This window comes from Bombina bombina, chromosome 7 (assembly GCF_027579735.1).
Source record: "Bombina bombina isolate aBomBom1 chromosome 7, aBomBom1.pri, whole genome shotgun sequence".
Taxonomy (NCBI): Eukaryota; Metazoa; Chordata; class Amphibia; order Anura; family Bombinatoridae; genus Bombina; species Bombina bombina.
The window spans coordinates 463,877,761-463,899,842 of record NC_069505.1 but is presented as its reverse complement, the minus strand read 5'-3'; the positions used below and the strand labels follow the sequence as shown (position 1 = coordinate 463,899,842).

At 40.7% G+C, this 22,082-nt stretch overlaps 1 protein-coding gene across 1 annotated transcript in view; it reads right to left on the bottom strand.

Moving 5' to 3' along the window:
* The window catches only part of LOC128666738 (uncharacterized), a 499,427-nt gene that overhangs the window by 437,066 nt on the left and 40,279 nt on the right, over positions 1-22,082 (bottom strand). Inside the window, exons 5-6 of the mRNA XM_053721495.1 lie at positions 12,893-12,979; positions 11,620-11,721 (exon numbers count right to left, since the gene is read on the bottom strand). Coding sequence (XP_053577470.1) covers positions 11,620-11,721; positions 12,893-12,979 — 189 coding nt within the window. The remainder of the gene's footprint in view (positions 1-11,619; positions 11,722-12,892; positions 12,980-22,082) is intronic.

Here is a 22,082-nt window from a genome sequence, read left to right as displayed (position 1 = left end):
TAAGGGGCAGTCTGCAAAGGCTAAGATACAAGGTAATCACAGAGGTAAAAAGTATATTAATATAACTGAGATAAGGGGCAGTCTGCAGAGGCTTAGATACATGGTAATTACAGAGGTAAAACGTGTATTAATATAACTGAGATAAGGGGCAGTCTGCAGAGGGTTAGATACAAGGTAATCACAGAGGTAAAAAGTATATTAATATAACTAAGATAAGGGGCAGTCTGCAGAGGGTTAGATACAGGGTAATCACAGAGATGAAAAGTATATTAATATAACTGAGATAAAGAGCAGTCTGCAGAGGCTTAGATACAAGATAATCATAAAACTGAGGAATGGGTAATAAAGGGATTATCTATCTTTTTAAACAAACATTATGGAGTACACTGTCCCTTTAAGCTCCTGCAGCAACTAGCAAGCAGGCACTTAACCGTGCATGGGCAGTGCTTGGTGCTTACCTACGTATGCTGAACCCGACTGGCTCACTGGCTATGTCTTGCTCGGGGGCAACATGTTAGCTGCTTGTCCAATCCCTTTGTAATGGTTAAACAAAATCGGGTCTAGTTTACGGTTGGAGCGCAAAAAGGAAATTTATGCTTACCTGATACATTTATTTATTTTACGATATGACTAGTCCACAGATTTCATCCTTTCTCATGGGATATTCACCTCCTGGTCAGCAGGAGGCGGCAAAAAGCACCACAGCAGAGCTGTATATATAGCTCCTCCCTTCCCTCCCACTCCAGTCATTCATCCGAAGTTAGGAAGAGAAAGGAAAAGCCAAAAGGTGCAGGTGACTGAAGTTTGACAAATATAAGCAAATACCTGTCTTAGAAATGACAGGGTGGGCCGTGGACTCGTCATATCATAAAAGAAATAAATCAGGTAAGCATAAATTTCCTTTTCTTTTACAAGATATGACGAGTCCATAGATTTCATCCTTACTTATGGGATACAATACCAAAGCTATAGGACACGGATGAAAGGGAGGGACAAGACAGGAACCTAAACGGAAGGTACCACTGCTTGAAGAACCTGTCTCCCAAAGATAGCTTCAAAAGAAGCAAAAGTATCAAATTTGGAAAATTTGGAAAAAGTGTGAAGAGACGACCAAGTTGCAGCCTTGCAAATCTGTTCAACAGAAGCATCATTTTTAAATGCCCATGAGGAAGCCACAGCCCTAGTAGAATGAGCCGTAATTCTTTCAGGAGGCTGCTGTCCAGCAGTCTCATATGCCAGACGGATGATACTCTTCAGCCAAAAGGAAAGAGAGGTAGCCGTAGCTTTCTGGCCCCTACGTTATCCAGAAAAAACAATAAATAATGAAGATGATTGACGAAAGTCCTTAGTCGCCTGTAAGTAAAACTTCAGGGCACGGACCACGTCCAAGTTATGCAACAGACGTTCCTTCTTAGAAGAAGGATTAGGACACAACGAAGGAACAACAACAATGTCCTGATTAATATTCTTATTAGAAACAACCTTAGGAAGGAAACTAGGTTTGGTACGTAAAACCACCTTATCAGAATGGAAAATAAGATAAGGAGAATCACATTGTAACGCTGACTGCTCAGAAACTCTACGAGCAGAAGAAATAGCAACCAAAAATAAAACTTTCCAAGAAAACAACTTAATATCTATGGAATGCATGGGTTCAAACGGAACCCCTTGAAGAACATTAAGAACTAAATTCAAACTCCAGGGTGGAGCAATTGGTTTAAACACAGGTTTGATTCTAGTCAGAGCCTGACAAAAAGACTGAACTTCTGGAACATCTGCCAAACGCTTGTGTAGTAAAAGCGACAAAGCAGAAATCTGTGCCTTTAAGGAACTTGCTGATAACCCTTTCTCCAATCCTTCTTGGAGAAAAGATAGAATCCTGGGAATCCTAACTCTACTCCATGAGTAGCCCTTGGATTCACACCAATAAAGATATTTACGCCATATCTTATGGTAGATCTTTCTAGCGACAGGCTTACGTGCCTGAATCAAAGTATCAATGACCGAATTAGAGAACCCCACTTTCCGGTCTACAGACAATCGTGAAAGAAGAAATCTCCCCTTTGGGAGAGAATTTTTGAATTCCAGTTGATACCCTTGGAACACGATCTCCAGTGTCCAGGGGTCCTGAAAGTCTCTTATCCAAGCCTGGGTAAAGAAAGTAAGTCTGCCCCCTACTAGATCCGGTCCCGGATGAGGGGCCGCCCCTTCATGCTGTCTTGGGAGCAGCAGCGGGCTTCTTGGGTTGTTTACCCTTGTTCCAAACCTGGTTGGGTCTCCAAAGAGACTTGGCTTGAGCAAAATTCCCTTCCTGTTTAGCGGAAGAAGGAGAGGGGACCCCTTTGAAATTCCAAAAGGAACGAAAATTATTCTGTTTACCCCTCAGTTTAGCTGCTTTATAATGAGGTAGGAGATGACCCTTACCTCCCGTAATGTCAGAAATTATTTCTTTCAAGTCAGGCCTGAATAGGGTCTTTCCTTTAAAAGGAATAGCCAAAAGCTTTGACTTAGAGGACACATCAGCAGACCAAGATTTTAACCATAACGCTCTACGCGCTAAAATGGCAAATCCAGCATTCTTAGACGCCAATTTGGCAATCTGAAAGGCGGCATCTGTAATAAAAGAATTAGCCAACTTAAGAGCCTTAATTCTATCTAAGATTTCCTCTAAAGGAGTCTCAGTCTTAAGAGACTCTTCTAAGGCATCAAACCAGAAGGCCGCCGCAGTTGTAACTGGTACAATGCAGGCCGTCGGTTGTAAAAGAAAACCCTGATGAATAAATAACTTTTTCAGAAGACCCTCCAACTTTTTATCCGTAAGATCTTTGAAAGCACAACTGTCCTCAATAGGAATAGTTGTACACTTAGCCAGGGTAGATATAGCTCCCTCCACCTTAGGGACCGTTTGCCAAGAGTCCCGGACAGTGTCAGATATGGGATACATTTTCTTAAAATTAGGAGAATGTGAGAACGGGATACCCAGTCTTTCCCATTCCCGCGTAATAATTTGAGATTCTCTTAGGAACCGGAAAAACATCAGAGTAAGCAGGCACCTCTAAGTATTTGTCCATCTTACACAATTTCTCTGGTGGTACCACAATAGTCAGTCATCCAGAGTCGCTAAAACCTCCCGAAGTAACAGGCGGAGGTGTTCAAGCTTAAATCTGAAGGACATGATGTCCAAGTCCGTCTGAGGTAACAACACTTCCCGAGTCGGAAAGCTCCCCCTCAGACAGAAGTTCCCTGACCCCCAATTCAGATCCCTGTGAGGGTACATCGGAAATAGCCAACAAAGCATCAGAAGTCGCAGGAATTAGAGAGGCTTCTGTCCTGCTGCGTTTGCTCTGCAACACTGGCAACTTAGATAAAAACTCTGTAAGGGTAGATGACATAACTGCTGCCATATCCTGCAGAGTAAATGAAGTGGACGCGGTTGAGGAACACGGCGTCGCTTGGGTGGGCGTTAAAGGTTGTGACGCTTGGGGAGAAAGTAGCGGCATACCCTGATTCTCATCAGTCTGAGAAGCATCCTTAGACATATTTGCATTAAAGAAAATCTGTTCTTTACATTGTAAGGCCCTTTCAGTACATGAGGGACAAAAAGTAAGAGGGGGTTCCACATTGGCATCTAAACACATAGAACAAATACTTTCCTGAAGTTCAGACATGTTAAACAGACTAGCAATAGCAATAATAGTCGTTCTTTACTTGATATATTTAACTTTGAAGTCAAATCATACAGTCAAATATCTGCGCTAAAAAACAGAATTTATGTTTACCTGATAAATTACTTTCTCCAACGGTGTGTCCGGTCCACGGCGTCATCCTTACTTGTGGGATATTCTCCTCCCCAACAGGAAATGGCAAAGAGCCCAGCAAAGCTGGTCACATGATCCCTCCTAGGCTCCGCCTTACCCAGTCATTCGACCGACGTAAAGGAGGAATATTTGCATAGGAGAAATCATATGATACCGTGGTGACTGTAGTTAAAGAAAATAAATTATCAGACCTGATTAAAAAACCAGGGCGGGCCGTGGACCGGACACACCGTTGGAGAAAGTAATTTATCAGGTAAACATAAATTCTGTTTTCTCCAACATAGGTGTGTCCGGTCCACGGCGTCATCCTTACTTGTGGGAACCAATACCAAAGCTTTAGGACACGGATGAAGGGAGGGAGCAAATCAGGTCACCTAGATGGAAGGCACCACGGCTTGCAAAACCTTTCTCCCAAAAATAGCCTCTGAAGAAGCAAAAGTATCAACGGAATGTAAGGGTTCAAACGGAACCCCCTGAAGAACTGAAAGAACTAAATTGAGACTCCAAGGAGGAGTCAAATGTTTGTAAACAGGCTTGATTCTAACCAGAGCCTGAACAAAGGCTTGAACATCTGGCACAGCTGCCAGCTTTTTGTGAAGTAACACAGACAAGGCAGAAATCTGTCCCTTCAAAGAACTTGCAGATAATCCTTTCTCCAAACCTTCTTGAAGAAAGGATAGAATCTTAGGAATTTTTACCTTGTCCCAAGGGAATCCTTTAGATTCACACCAACAGATATATTTTTTCCATATTTTGTGGTAGATTTTTCTAGTTACAGGCTTTCTGGCCTGAACAAGAGTATCAATGACAGAATCTGAGAACCCTCGCTTTGATAAGATCAAGCGTTCAATCTCCAAGCAGTCAGTTGGAGTGAGACCAGATTCGGATGTTCGAACGGACCTTGAACAAGAAGGTCTCGTCTCAAAGGTAGCTTCCATGGTGGAGCCGATGACATATTCACCAGGTCTGCATACCAAGTCCTGCGTGGCCACGCAGGAGCTATCAAGATCACCGATGCCCTGTCCTGATTGATCCTGGCTACCAGCCTGGGGATGAGAGGAAACGGCGGGAATACATAAGCTAGTTTGAAGGTCCAAGGTGCTACTAGTGCATCTACTAGAGTCGCCTTGGGATCCCTGGATCTGGACCCGTAGCAAGGAACCTTGAAGTTCTGACGAGAGGCCATCAGATCCATGTCTGGAATGCCCCACAATTGAGTAATTTGGGCAAAGATTTCCGGATGGAGTTCCCACTCCCCCGGATGAAATGTCTGACGACTCAGAAAATCCGCTTCCCAATTTTCCACTCCTGGGATGTGGATTGCAGACAAGTGGCAGGAGCGAGTCTCCGCCCATTGAATGATTTTGGTCACTTCTTCCATCGCCAGGGAACTCCTTGTTCCCCCCTGATGGTTGATGTACGCAACAGTCGTCATGTTGTCTGATTGAAACCGTATGAACTTGGCCTTTGCTAGCTGAGGCCAAGCCTTGAGAGCATTGAATATCGCTCTCAGTTCCAGAATATTTATCGGGAGAAGAGATTCTTCCCGAGACCAAAGACCCTGAGCTTTCAGGGGTCCCCAGACCGCGCCCCAGCCCACCAGACTGGCGTCGGTCGTGACAATGACCCACTCTGGTCTGCGGAAGCTCATCCCCTGTGACAGGTTGTTCAGGGACAGCCACCAACGGAGTGAATCTCTGGTCCTCTGATCTACTTGTATCGTCGGAGACAAGTCTGTATAGTCCCCATTCCACTGACTGAGCATGCACAGTTGTAATGGTCTTAGATGAATTCGCGCAAAAGGAACTATGTCCATTGCCGCTACCATCAAACCTATTACTTCCATGCACTGCGCTATGGAAGGAAGAGGAACAGAATGAAGTATTTGACAAGAGTTTAGAAGTTTTGATTTTCTGGCCTCTGTCAGAAAAATCCTCATTTCTAAGGAGTCTATTATTGTTCCCAAGAAGGGAACCCTTGTTGACGGAGATAGCGAACTTTTTTCTACGTTCACTTTCCACCCGTGAGATCTGAGAAAGGCCAGGACAATGTCCGTGTGAGCCTTTGCTTGTGGAAGGGACGACGCTTGAATCAGAATGTCGTCCAAGTAAGGTACTACTGCAATGCCCCTTGGTCTTAGCACCGCTAGAAGGGACCCTAGTACCTTTGTGAAAATTCTTGGAGCAGTGGCTAATCCGAACGGAAGTGCCACAAACTGGTAATGCTTGTCCAGGAATGCGAACCTTAGGAACCGATGATGTTCCTTGTGGATAGGAATATGTAGATACGCATCCTTTAAATCCACCATGGTCATGAATTGACCTTCCTGGATGGAAGGAAGAATTGTTCGAATGGTTTCCATTTTGAACGATGGAACCTTGAGAAACTTGTTTAGGATCTTGAGATCTAAGATTGGTCTGAATGTTCCCTCTTTTTTGGGAACTACGAACAGATTGGAGTAGAACCCCATCCCTTGTTCTCCTAATGGAACAGGATGAATCACTCCCATTTTTAACAGGTCTTCTACACAATGTAAGAATGCCTGTTTTTTTATGTGGTCTGAAGACAATTGAGACCTGTGGAACCTCCCCCTTGGGGGAAGCCCCTTGAATTCCAGAAGATAACCTTGGGAGACTATTTCTAGTGCCCAAGGATCCAGAACATCTCTTGCCCAAGCCTGAGCGAAGAGAGAGAGTCTGCCCCCCACCAGATCCGGTCCCGGATAGGGGGCCAACATCTCATGCTGTCTTGGTAGCAGTGGCAGGTTTCTTGGCCTGCTTTCCTTTGTTCCAGCCTTGCATTGGCCTCCAGGCTGGCTTGGCTTGAGAAGTATTACCCTCTTGCTTAGAGGACGTAGCACTTGGGGCTGGTCCGTTTCTGCGAAAGGGACGAAAATTAGGTTTATTTTTGGCTTTGAAAGACCTATCCTGAGGAAGGGCGTGGCCCTTGCCCCCAGTGATATCAGAGATAATCTCTTTCAAGTCAGGGCCAAACAGCGTTTTCCCCTTGAAAGGAATGTTAAGCAATTTGTTCTTGGAAGACGCATCCGCTGACCAAGATTTTAGCCAAAGCGCTCTGCGCGCCACAATAGCAAAACCAGAATTTTTCGCCGCTAACCTAGCCAATTGCAAAGTGGCGTCTAGGGTGAAAGAATTAGCCAATTTGAGAGCATGAATTCTGTCCATAATCTCCTCATAAGAAGAAGAATTATTATTGAGCGCCTTTTCTAGTTCATCGAACCAGAAACACGCTGCTGTAGTGACAGGAACAATGCATGAAATTGGTTGTAGAAGGTAACCTTGCTGAACAAACATCTTTTTAAGCAAACCCTCTAATTTTTTATCCATAGGATCTTTGAAAGCACAACTATCTTCTATGGGTATAGTGGTGCGTTTGTTTAGAGTAGAAACCGCCCCCTCGACCTTGGGGACTGTCTGCCATAAGTCCTTTCTGGGGTCGACCATAGGAAACAATTTCTTAAATATGGGGGGAGGGACGAAAGGTATACCGGGCCTTTCCCATTCTTTATTTACAATGTCCGCCACCCGCTTGGGTATAGGAAAAGCTTCGGGGGGCCCCGGGACCTCTAGGAACTTGTCCATTTTACATAATTTCTCTGGAATGACCAAATTCTCACAATCATCCAGAGTAGATAACACCTCCTTAAGCAGAGCGCGGAGATGTTCCAATTTAAATTTAAATGTAATCACATCAGGTTCAGCTTGTTGAGAAATTTTCCCTGAATCTGAAATTTCTCCCTCAGACAAAGCCTCCCTGGCCCCCTCAGACTGGTGTAGGGGCACTTCAGAACCAATATCATCAGCGTCCTCATGCTCTTCAGTATTTTCTAAAACAGAGCAGTCGCGCTTTCGCTGATAAGTGGGCATTTTGGCTAAAATGTTTTTGATAGAATTATCCATTACAGCCGTTAATTGTTGCATAGTAAGGAGTATTGGCGCACTAGATGTACTAGGGGCCTCCTGTGTGGGCAAGACTGGTGTAGACGAAGGAGGGGATGATGCAGTACCATGCTTACTCCCCTCACTTGAGGAATCATCTTGGGCATCATTTTCTCTAAATTTTGTGTCACATAAATCACATCTATTTAAATGAGAAGGAACCTTGGCTTCCCCACATACAGAACACAGTCTATCTGGTAGTTCAGACATGTTAAACAGGCATAAACTTGATAACAAAGTACAAAAAACGTTTTAAAATAAAACCGTTACTGTCACTTTAAATTTTAAACTGAACACACTTTATTACTGCATATGTGAAAAAGTATGAAGGAATTGTTCAAAATTCACCAAAATTTCGGAACGGAACCGGAGCCGTTTTTATATTTAACCCCTTTACAGTCCCTGGTATCTGCTTTGCTGAGACCCAACCAAGCCCAAAGGGGAATACGATACCAAATGACGCCTTCAGAAAGTCTTTTCTATGTATCAGAGCTCCTCACACATGCATCTGCATGTCATGCTTCCCAAAAACAAGTGCGCAATAGAGGCGCGAAAATGAGACTCTGCCTATGATTAGGGAAAGCCCCTAGAGAATAAGGTGTCCAATACAGTGCCTGCCGGTTATTTTACATAGTTCCCAAGATTAAAATAATTCCTCAAGGCTATGGAGTATAAAATATGCTTATATATAAATCGTTTTAGCCCAGAAAATGTCTACAGTCTTAAAAGCCCTTGTGAAGCCCTTTTTTCTCTTTATGTAATAAAAATGGCTTACCGGATCCCATAGGGAAAATGACAGCTTCCAGCATTACATCGTCTTGTTAGAAATGTGTCATACCTCAAGCAGCAAAAGTCTGCTCCCTGTTTCCCCCAACTGAAGTTAATTCCTCTCAACAGTCCTGTGTGGAAACAGCCATCGATTTTAGTAACGGTTGCTAAAATCATTTTCCTCTTACAAACAGAAATCTTCATCTCTTTTCTGTTTCAGAGTAAATAGTACATACCAGCACTATTTTAAAATAACAAACTCTTGATTGAATAATAAAAACTACAGTTAAACACCAAAAAACTCTAAGCCATCTCCGTGGAGATGTTGCCTGTACAACGGCAAAGAGAATGACTGGGGAAGGCGGAGCCTAGGAGGGATCATGTGACCAGCTTTGCTGGGCTCTTTGCCATTTCCTGTTGGGGAGGAGAATATCCCACAAGTAAGGATGACGCCGTGGACCGGACACACCTATGTTGGAGAAAAAAGTGTACTGCGCCTTTAAATAAAAGCGTAACAATTTTTCTGCTAGCAGTAAAACAAAGTTTGCATCAATAAAAAGCGCCCTTATGTGTCCAAATTAACTTAACATACTGCTCCGTTTGTTTAGTTATGCTATTTACAAATTTTTATCACACTCCAGGCACCTGCACCTCGCCACAGCCCTGCTGCGGCGCCTACCTGCCCCCAAATCACACTGATACTCCTTGAGCAGCGCTCCCAAGTCTCTCTGTAACCCTATGTGTACAAACTGACTTAGGCCCCACCGGAGTCCAGGACCTTGCTGCCAATCCGGATGATTTCTGTGCGGGTGAGCGCGCGAAACTAGGCCCCGTCCACCGTGGGTGTAACTCGAGCCGTACTGAGACCCGCATGGGAAGAAAAAAAAAAAATGTTGGTTTCCCAACTTAATCACTAACAAAGCATTGTGCCCCTCTCACACACTATTGAATATTGCTCTCTCCCAAGCCAGTTATAATAACATAATAACGACAGCCCTTAAGAAGCAAACCGCATCTCCCAGTGTCAGCCCACACAGTATATGCATAAGTGAAACATCAAACACACTGATAAGTAATCAAGAGAAAAGGGAATTCCAGGTACACCATTTCCATTTATATAGTGCATACTGCTTACCCCTCCCCAGTTAGGGAATAATGTCAGCCTGTTCTGATGCATCTAGTCTCCCCAGAAACAAAAGACTGAACATACCTCAATGCTGCTTGTAGCATGACACGGTTCTCCACACTGAAGATTTTCTCACACTACCTTCAACTGCTCTGTGGGAACCAGCATGGATCTTAGATAACGTTTGCTAAGATCATCATCAGGGCAGAAAATAAGATGTCTCCACTCCTCTTGGGAGGTTACTGACTGACGATTTCTCCCTGAGAAAAATAGTACTCACTGGCACCATTTAAAATAAAAAACTTCTTGATTGAAGAATCTAAACTAACACCTCACTTTACCTCTTCCTATCACTAACACAGGCAAAGAGAATGACTGGGTGGGAGGGAAGGGAGGAGCTATATATACAGCTCTCCTGTGGTGCTCTTTGCCACTTCCTGTTGACCAGGAGGCGTAATCCCATAAGGATGAAATGCGTGGACTCTTCATATCTTGTAAAAGAAATATGGTATTTAAAGTGGCCTGCAATGTGAAAATGACCTTGCATTCGCATTACATGGAAGCTTTGCGCTGCGTGATTTCACTGGGTATTTTACAAACCATCGTGGTAGCAAAACCCGAAAGTAAAACACAGTGGCTGGCCCATTTAATGCTATGGATGACGCAAAATATGCGCAATGAAGGTTTTATTTAGTTTAATATCAAGTGTTATATTATTGACACTTTGATTTTTATTTTGTTATTAAATTGTGGTTTTTACTAACCTCTGAGAGTCTGAGCTTATTTGGTCCAGTAGGACGTTGGCGGAACCAGTAACCTTGCTGTGATCTGGGACACAGAGATCCCAATCTGTTTGAATTAGCACAATTGGGTGCTGCTCCACTTGTGAGTACCATTTTGATCATCACATAAACTGCTTGTACCAACTTTATTACACCAGGAGGCGCCTTTGTTGTTTGTGATTATTTCACAGAGAAAACTCATGACAGATTAGAAGTTAGAACAAAAGCTAGAAAAACTTCTGTGCCAGTTCATTTTCAGTGCCACTCAGGGTGCACGCTCTTTTAGCACACTATGCCTTTTTACAGAGAAATAATATCCTGTAGCATATGAGTCTGACCCTGCCCAATGACAGGCCAGCACCTTGTGGACAAGCACGGAAGTTTTTCTAGCATTTGTTCTGTCTCAGTGAGTGCGTCTCTCTATTTTCATGTTTTTATGCAAATTACTCATGGGTCTCCCTATGAGTAAAAAGGGGAAACCAGACATGGACTCCTTGCACACATGCCCTAGAGAGATGCAACTACAACTCACTGACGAGGCTGAAACGTACGTCTGGGTGTTGTTTCTCTTGTTCAGAGAAGAATTGCCTGGTATTTCGGCGCTGGACTGTCATTGGGCAGGGTCAGACTGATATGCTACAGGATATTTTTTCTCTGTGAAAGGCATCAACGTGTGCTAAAAGATACTGCATACTGAGTGGCACTGGCTTTGTGGACAAGCATGGAAGTTTTTCTAGCTTTTGTTCTGTCTCAAAAATATATAACGACTGTGTAAATTTCAAGCACTTCATTATGATCATTAATAAACATTTAGAAGATCTTATTTGTGCACAAGGATTGAGTTTAATGCTGTGATTTATTAACGTTAACGTCAGGTAATGTCATTAGAGACAAAACAGGTCTAAGGTGTAGAAAAGTCCCCAAAAGATCCAGCCAGAAGCTGGTGGGAAAATGTCTTGTGATGCATTCAGATTGTATAGAGGACGTTTCCCACCATTAATGGTAAAACTACTGTGTGGTGATCTAATGCATTCACATAGGTTCCAATACCAACGTTGTACATACCTGTCACTAATGGCACCTACTGTTTCCCCTAACACACAAGCTAATAATAATGTCTGTGTGCCGAGTACCGCAAACTAGATATATTGTGCGAGTATATTTACCGGTGCTGGTGTTGTCACAGATATCTTCATCCACAGATTCCACGCGACTCGTTATTCTTAAGTCTTTTCTCTGTTCAGTGCTTATTACAACATTATCGTCATCTGTGCAAGAAAATAAATGTTTATATATGAACAGTACATATCAGCAATTATATACGCACAGTACATATCAGGAATTAAATTATATACGCACAGTACGTATCAGTAATTATATACGCACAGTACATATCAGTAATTATATACGCACAGTACATATCAGTAATTATATACGCACAGTACATATCAGTAATTATATACGCACAGTACATATCAGTAATTATATACGCACAGTACATATCAGCAATATATACGCACAGTTTATATCAGTAATTAAATTATATACGCGCGGTACATATCAGTAATTATATATGCACAGTACATATCAGCAATTAAATTATACACGCACAGTACATATCAGCAATTATATACGCACAGTACATATCAGCAATTATATACGCACAGTACAGATGAGCAATTATATAAGCACAGTACGTATCAGCAATTATATAAGCACAGTACGTATCAGCAATTATATACACAAAGTACATATCAGTAATTATATACACACAGTACATATCAGTAATTATATACACACACAGTACATATCAGTAATTATATACACACACAGTACATATCAGTAATTATATACACACACAGTACATATCAGTAATTATATACACACACAGTACATATCAGTAATTATATACACACACAGTACATATCAGTAATTATATACGCACAGTACATATCAGTAATTATATACGCACAGTACATATCAGTAATTATATACACACAGTACATATCAGTAATTATATACGCACAGTACATATCAGTAATTATATACACACAGTACATATCAGTAATTATATACACACAGTACATATCAGTAATTATATACACACAGTACATATCAGTAATTATATACACACAGTACATATCAGTAATTATATACACACAGTACATATCAGTAATTATATACACACAGTACATATCAGTAATTATATACACACAGTACATATCAGTAATTATATACGCACAGTACATATCAGTAATTATATACGCACAGTACATATCAGTAATTATAAACGCACAGTACATATCAGTAATTATATACGCACAGTACATATCAGTAATTATATACGCACAGTACATATCAGCAATATTGCAGCAATTCTGGGTCTGGTTATATTTCAGTTATTCCGTGTGTTTACAGATTTGCACATATATCACTCACCTGCAGCGCAATCTGAATGTTTTTTCCCTTCAGTATTTTTTGGAAGCACCACATTTTTTCTGGTCTCCCGATGTTCATCGCAGCAACCTGCAAATTCCATGAGATTAACACTTTTATAAATAAGCTTTAATTTTTTTAATACAGTTTAAAACAATTTTTACAAAAATGATTTAAATTTTCAAAATGAACGAATTATTCACCACTAGAGGAATATTACTCACTTTTTACATCAATTTATTCCTTTAAGGGACACTAAACCTCAATTTTTTCCTTTCATGATTCCGAAAGTTGCTTAAATTGCTGCTCTAATTTACTCCTATTAATATTTTTTCTTCGTTCTCTTGCTATCTTTATTTAAAAAGCAGGAATGTGATGCATAGGAGTAGAACCATTTTTGGTTGAGAACCTATGTTATGCTTGCTTATTGGTGGCTAAATGTAGCCACCAATAAGCAAGTGCTATCCAGGGTGCTGAACCTAAAAATGAGTTGGCTGCTAAGATTTACAATCCTGCTTTTTAAATAAAGATCGCAAGAGAACGAAGAAAAATTAGAAAGTTGATTAAAACGTGATGCTCTACCTGAATCATGAAAGAAAAAATGTGGGTTCAGTGTCCCTTTAACCTATTTTTCCTAAAGGGACATGAAACCCAAAATTTTTCATTCATGATTCAGATAGAGAATACAATTTTAAACAACTTCCATCATTTAATTTGCTTCCTTCTCTTATTATCCTTTGCTAAACGGTTTATCTAGGCAAGCTCAGAAGCAGCAGAGACCCTAGGTTCTAGCTGCTGATTGGTGGCTATATATATATATATAAAAAAAATAATCACCCATGTGTTCAGTTAGAAACCAATAATGCATTGCTGTTCCTTCAACAAATGATGCCAAGAGAATGAAACAAATTAGATAATAGAAGTAAATTAGAAAGTTGTTTAAAATTATATTCTCTCTGAATCCTGAAAAAAACAAAAACATAATTTATGTAAGAACTTACCTGATAAATTCATTTCTTTCATATTGGCAAGAGTCCATGAGCTAGTGACGTATGGGATATACAATCCTACCAGGAGGGGCAAAGTTTCCCAAACCTCAAAATGCCTATAAATACACCCATCACCACACCCACAATTCAGTTTAACGAATAGCCAAGTAGTGGAGTGATAAAGAAAGGAGTAAAAAGCATCAAAGGAATTTGGAAATAATTGTGCTTTATACAAAAAAAAAAAACAACACCATAAAAAGGGTGGGCCTCATGGACTCTTGCCAATATGAAAGAAATGAATTTATCCGGTAAGTTCTTACATAAATTATGTTTTCTTTCATGTAATTGGCAAGAGTCCATGAGCTAGTGACGTATGGGATAGCAATACCCAAGATGTGGAACTCCACACAAGAGTCACTAGAGAGGGAGGGATAAAATAAAAACAGCCATTTTCCGCTAAAAAAAAATTAATCCACAACCCAAAATATAAGTTAATTCTCATGAAATGAAAAGAAAAAACTTAAATCAAAAGCAGAAGAATCAAACTGAATCAGCTGTCTGAAGAACTTTTCAACCAAAAACTGCTTCCGAAGAAGCAAATACATCAAAATGGTAGAATTTAGTAAATGTATACAAAGAAGACCAAGTTGCTGCTTTGCAAATCTGATCAACTGAAGCTTCATTCTTAAAAGCCCATGAAGTGGAGACTGATCTAGTAGAATGAGCTGTAATTCTCTGAGGCGGGGCTTGACCCGACTCCAAATAAGCTTGATGAATCAAAAACTTTAATCACGAAGCCAAGGAAACAGCAGACGCCTTCTGACCTTTCCTAGAACCAGAAAAGATAACAAATAGACTAGAAGTCTTCCTGAAATCTTTAGTAGCTTCAACATAATATTCCAATGCTCTTACCACATCCAAAGAATGTAAGGATATCTCCAAAGAATTCTTAGGATTAGGACACAAAGGGGGGACAACAATTTCTCTATTAATGTTGTTAGAATTCACAACCTTAGGTAAGAATTTAAATAAAGTCAGCAAAACCGCCTTATCCTGATGAAAAATCAGAAAAGGAGAATCACAAGGAAGAGCAGATAATTCAGAAACTCTTCTAGCAGAAGAGAGAGCCAAAAGGAACAACACTTTCAAAGAAAGTAGTTTAACGTCCAAAGAATGCATAGGCTCAAAAGGAGGAGCCTGTAAAGCCTTCAAAACCAAATTAAGACTCCAAGGAGGAGATATTGATTTAATAAACAGGCTTGATACGAACCAAAGCCTGAACAAAACAGTGAATATCAGGAAGTTTAGCAATCTTTCTGTGAAATAAAACAGAAAGAGCAGAGATTTGTCCCTTCAATGAACTTGCAGACAAACCCTTATCCAAACCATCCTGAAGAAACTGTAAAATTCTAGGAATTCTGAAAGAATGCCAAGAGAATTTATGAGAAGAACACCATGAAATGTAAGTCTTCCAAACTCGATAATAAATCTTTCTAGAAAAAGATTTACGAATCTGTAACATAGTATTAATCACTGAGTCAGAGAAACCTCTATGACTAAGCACTAGGCGTTCAATTTCCATACATTCAAATTTAATGATTTGAGATCCTAAGGAAAAACAGACCTTGAGACAGAAGGTCTGGTCGTAATGGAAGTGGCCAAGGTTGGCAACTTGACATCCGAACAAGATCTACATATCAAAACCTGTGAGGCCATGCTGGAGCCACCAGCGACGCAAACAATTGCTCCATGATGATTTTGGAGATCACTCTTGGAAGAAGAACTAGAGGCGGGAAAATATAAGCAGGTTGATAACACCAAGGAAGTGTCAACGCATCCACTGCTTCCGCCTGAGGATCCCTGGACAGGTACCTGGGTAGTTTCTTGTTTAGATGGGAAGCCATCAGATTTATTTCTGGAAGACCCCACATCTGAACAATCTGAGAAAACACATCTGGACGGAGTGACCACTCCTCTGGATGTAAAGTCTGATGGCTCAGATAATCCGCTTCCCAATTGTCTATACCTGGGATATGAACCGCAGAAATTAGACAGGAGCTGGATTCCGCCCAAGCAAGTATCCAAGATACTTCTTTCATAGCTTGGGGACTGTGAGTCCCACCCTGATGATTGACATATGCCACAGTTGTGATATTGTCTGTCTGAAAACAAATGAATGGTTCTCTCTTCAACAGAGGCCAAATCTGAAGAGCCCTGAAAATCGCACAGAGTTCCAAAATATTGATTGGTAATCTTGCCTCTTGAGATTTCCAAACTCCTTGTGCTGTCAGAGATCCCCAAAGAGCTTCCCAACCTGACAGACTCGCATCTGTTATTATCACAGTCCAGGTTGGACGAACAAGAGGCCCCTTGAACTATACAATGGTGATCTAACCACCAAGTCAGAGATAGTCGAACATTGGGATTTAAAGATATTAAATTGTGATATCCTTGTATAATCCCTGCACCATTGATTCAGCATACAAAGCTGAAGAGGTCTCATGTGAAAACGAGCAAAGGGGATCGCGTCCGATGCTGCAGTCATGTGACCTAAAACTTCCATGCACATAGCTACTGAAGGGAATGACTGAGACTGAAGGTTCCGACAGGCTGCAACCAATTTTAAACGTCTCTTGTCTGTTAGAGACAGTCATGGACACTGAATCTATCTGGAAACCTAAAAATGTGACCCTTGTCTAAGGAATCAAAGAACTTTTTGGTAAATTGATCCTCCAACCACGTTTTCGAAGAAACAACACTAGTTGATTTGTGTGAGATTCTGCAGAACGTAAAGACTGAGCTAGTACCAAGATATCGTCCAAATAAGGAAAGACCGCAATACCCCACTCTGTGATTACAGAGAGTAGGGCACTGAGAACCTTTGAAAAGATTCTTGGAGCTGTCGCTAGGCCAAAAGGAAGAGCAACAAATTGGTAATGCTTGTCTAGAAAAGAGAATCTCAGAAACCGATAGTGGTCTGGATGAATCAGAATATGAAGATATGCATCCTGCATGTTTATTGTGGACATATAATGTCCTTGCTGAAAAAAAAGGCAGAATAGTCCTTCTAGTCACCATTTTGAAAGTTGGTACTCATACATAACGATTCAAATTTTTCAGATCCAGAACCGGTCTGAATGAATTTTCTTTCTTTGGGACAATGAATAGATTTGAATAAAACCCCCAACCCTGTTCCTGAAATGGAACTGGCATGATTACCCCTGAAAACTCCAGGTCTGGAACACACTTCAGGAAAGCCTGAGCCTTTACTGGATTTGCTGGGATGCGTGAGAGAAAATATCTTCTCACAGGAGGTCTTACTCTGAATCCTATTCGGTACCCCTGAGAGACAATACTCAGAATCCATTGATTTTGGACAGAATTTATCCAAACATCCTTGAAAAATCTTAATCTGCCCCCTACCAGCTGAGCTGGAATGAAGGCTGCACCTTCATGCGGACTTGGGGGCTGGCTTTGGTTTCTTAAATGGCCTGGATTTATTCCAATTTGAGGAAAGTTTCCAATTGGAAACAGATTCCTTGAAGGAAGGATTAGGTTTCTGTTCCTTATTTTGTCGAAAGGAACGAAAATGGTTTGAAGCTTTAGATTTACCCTTAGGTCTTTTATCCTGAGGCAAAAAAACTCCCTTCCCCTCAGTGACAGTTGAAATAATCGAATCCAACTGAGAACCAAATAACTTATTACCTTGGAAAGAAAGAGATATCAATCTGGACTTAAATCTTGGAATGCTGACATGACTTCTAAGCCACAAAGCTCTTCTAGCTAAAATAGCTAAAGACAAAGATTTAACATCAATTTTGATTATATCAAAAATGGCATCACAAATAAAATGATTAGCATGTTGAAGCAAGCGAACAATGCTAGACAAACCAGAATCCAATTCTTGTTGCGCTAAATTTTCCAACCAAAAAGTTGATGCAGCTGCAACATCATCCAAAGAAATTGCAGGCCTGAGAAGATGACCCAAATATAAATAGGCTTTCCTTAGATAAGATTCAAGTTTCCTATCTAAAGGATCTTTAAAGAAGTACTATCGGGGCGGAGTCTGACAGGGCTCCAAGATGGATGCCTTAGCTTAGAGCTCTGTATACCAGAACAGGGAGATCAGCCACTACTCCTCTCCATCAAGGATCCAGAGGCTACATCTCAGCTCAAAAGTTATGTGAAGCTGCTGGGAACACCACAGGGGCTGAAACTGCAGAAAACAGGCTGTGGATAACTGTCATCATCAGCCAGACCATCATCCACCCTGTGGGAAAGGGCTCAGTCGTGAGTAATGGCCATATAGATCTGGTCAAACCTTTACAGACCTGAAAAAACATTACATGATGCAGCACAGAAATGGAGCCTAACACACATTGCCACACTATAAAATACTGGCCAGGACATTAATCTTTAAGACAGAAACCTTCAGGTCCAAATTACAAATCCTGGAAATCACTAAAATATTAGAAATCTCCCATGTGGCTAGATAAAGCCTGAGAACACAATGGCATTTTAGGAAGAACTAGCTTCTTAAAAGTGCAAAGAATGAGATCTGTACTACCACTTTTTTTTTAGAGGTGAACAAATTGCAATATTCCTACTCCCCTCTCAACATTCTGCATGAAGGGTCTTGTATTTGGGAAACTATATTGTTTTGTAAACTGGGACATGTTTTTTTAATGTAGTTGAAAATCAGTTCATAGAGATACACCTATTCCTATACAACAGCGCCACCTGCTGGATGATTACGAAAGCACACCCAAAAGGACTTTTTCTATTAAAACCTCAGAAGATTAAATATATCAATACTCTCACTATTGCTGGAGTAATATTTTTTAGGGAATTAACCCTACCTCCTGAGACTATTTTAGAGCATTAACATGGCCTCCAAGAAACCAAATAAATCAGACAAGCCAGGGAAATCTGCATCTGTCAACTCATATTTTAAACCATCCCAGGGAGATAAAACCCCAGATGCCAACAAAGAAATGGCAGAAATCAATACAATGAAGCCTTCCATGCAGGATTCTTCTGTCGACTCCACTCCACTAACTAAAGCGGACCTACATCTACTTGTCTCCAAACAAGATATTACTAATAGTTTTGATAAACTCTGGGAGAAATTGGATTCCATGCACACCTTCATGACGACAAGTCTGAATGATATCAAACAAGAAATTAAGGACCTAGGTTCCAGAGTAGAAACACTGGAGGAAAATAGAGACAACCTGGTAGAGGATGTTGAAATGACAGTCCAACAAGTATCAGAGCAACAGCAGGTAGTAACCGATTTGCTGGACAAGATCGAAGATATGGAAAACAGGAGTCGAAGAAGTAACATCCGTCTTAAAGGAATTCCTGAATCGATTACGGCAGCTGAATTGCCTTCATATTTACATCAATTGTTCTGTGCAATAACAGGGGTAGATCAGTCAACGGAAATAGAGATTGAGAGAGCACATAGGGCTCTTAGACCCAAACCCAAAGCTGACAACCCACCTCGAGATGTTATAGTGGCATTCCTGAGATTCCCAGAGAAGGATAAGATTCTCAAAGAGGCTGCTAAACAACCAACTTTCAAGTTTCAAGGAAACGTTGTACATTTCTATCAGGACTTGAGCACTAGGACACTCCAACGGAGGGGGACTTTGCGTCCTCTCACCTCTCTGCTTCGAAAACATGGCATCCAGTACAGATGGGGTTACCCCTTTGCTCTACATATCTCTAAGGACAATAAAATCCTCACAATCAGAGATGTTAATGGGATATCCGATATATGTGAAGCACTGGATCTGGAAACACCAAACCTGCCAGAGAAATCACAGATGGAGGAGACTCTAACAGCTCAACAGGCGAAACTTAAGTCTCAGAAGTCACAATGGACTAGAGCCCCGAGGAGACGACAGAAGAATAAGTGAAAGACTCACACTGAAGTTTTGTGTATCTCCTTGTTTTTTTCTATTTTCCCCTCTCTTACAGGTTGCAGTGTACCTACAGAGACTAGGAAAATCTCCTGAGACAATGGGTCGAGCTTAAGAACTCTTACAAGAAAATGTCTAATTTTATCTTGTTATCTCACAACATAGTAGGTTTATCCAAATGTTGTATTTCTAAAGATCATATACAGTTATTGTTGTTGGCTTTGGTAGGGGAGAGTGGTTAATAGTTAATATCTAACAATATTAATGGTACTTTACCTTACAGCTAGTTTCCCCCTATGTTTTAAAAATTGAGTTAGTTGGCAACTCCTCTGTTCTATAGGTTCCCCCAGAACTAATTGATGTTATTTCAGAAACCTCAATATGTTATTTTTTATTTTATATTTCTTTTGTTTAAGTTATTCTTCTCTAACGTCTTTGCTTTCTCTACCCTACAGTTATTCATTCTACTTATCCTTCTCTTCTCTCCCCTTGTGCCTTCCCCAAGTGGACCACAGACACACCCAGTAACCCAACGGATGAGAGTGCTTTTTCAGAGAGGTGATTCGTTACTAGAGGCTGGTGAGCTCTTACAAACACAATACACTTCATCACTATTCCTTACAATTAATAATCAAACAATTCCATTTGTCACACACTAATGACTCCGACTAATATAGTTCTACTCTCCCATAACGCAAGAGGTCTAAATTCAGATGCAAAACGTAGGAAAGCCTTATCTCAATACACACGCTTGGGTGCTAACGTCATTTTCTTACAAGAAACTCATTTTGAGTCTAATCATATTCCCAAATACTGGACGAATCAATACCCAACACACTTTCATTCTACTACAGATAAAAAGAAGAGAGGGGTTTCTATCCTTCTCCACTCCTCCTTAAATTTTATTCACAAAGAATCCATAATAGATAAAGAGGGCAGATACCTAATCATTAAGGGCCACATTAACGAAGTGGAAATTATTTTTTGCAACATCTATGCCCCAAACGAAAAGCAAGACAAATTCATTAATAAAATCTCACACCTTCTCACAAACTGGAACTCGGCTAGAATATTTCTAGCAGGAGACTTTAATGTCTCCCTCTACATGAAATTTCCTCAGTCACAAATCCGACCCACACAATCACAAATTAGAAACAACAGAAAAACTAAATCTATTTCCAGTACTCTGGAAGGACATAATGTTCTTGACTCTTGGACTGCGCTATATGGCATCACTTCAGATCACACTTTCTACTCAACAGCACACCGAAAATATTTCAAGCTAGATTACATTTTCCTGAGCCAAACCCTAATTTCCAATCTGGTATCCTCCTCCATTCATCCTTGTGTGTGGTCTGATCATTCCATAATAGTAGCTAAAATAACAGGGCTTCTTCCCCCAAACAATGCAAGAAGCTGGACTTATGACCCCACACTTATGAAAAATCCCCAACATAAAGATCGTATTTTCAAACAGATGATGGAATTCTGGAATATTAATACAGATTCCATCAATAACCCGATTCAGATTTGGGCAGCCCATAAATCGGTGTTAAGAGGTTTCCTAATCCAACTAAAGTCAAAATCAAAAAGGGAAACACAGTTACTATTACAGACACTACACAAGGAGATAGCTACACTAGAGAAACAACATAGACTTACCTGCTCACCCAAGGTATATAAAACATTGCAAAATCAACGCCAAAAACTAGATAAATTATTAAATGACCAGTCACTTAGAGCCGGATTAAGACTACAAACCAAATACTATATATACGCCAATAAACCAGATCGTTATCTAGCCAATAAAATTAGAGATAGGATCAAAGATATTTCCATTCCCTTCTTACGCATAAATGCATGTGAATCTACATCCCACCCAAAAGTAATTGTAGACACTTTTGCCAACTATTATAGTTCTTTATACAATGGCAAGAAAGTTTCCAAATCGGAACAAACTTCCTGTCTCCTGAATAGATTTCTGGAGGAAGCCACTCTGCCCCAAATTGACCAACAAGATTTGGCAACTCTTAACTCAGACATCAGTGCAAGTGAGGTACAGAGAGTTATCCAAGATCTGAAACCTGGTAAAGCAGCGGGCCCAGATGGCTTTTCAGGCGAGTACTATAAACTATTTAAATCCTTTCTCATACCTCACCTAGTCAAATTTAGCAATCATATACTTCAAGGACATACTATTCCCTCAGAACTTTTAGATGCCAAAATTATAGTCCTCCCTAAGCCGGGCAAGGACAGGTCCCTCTGTCATAATTATAG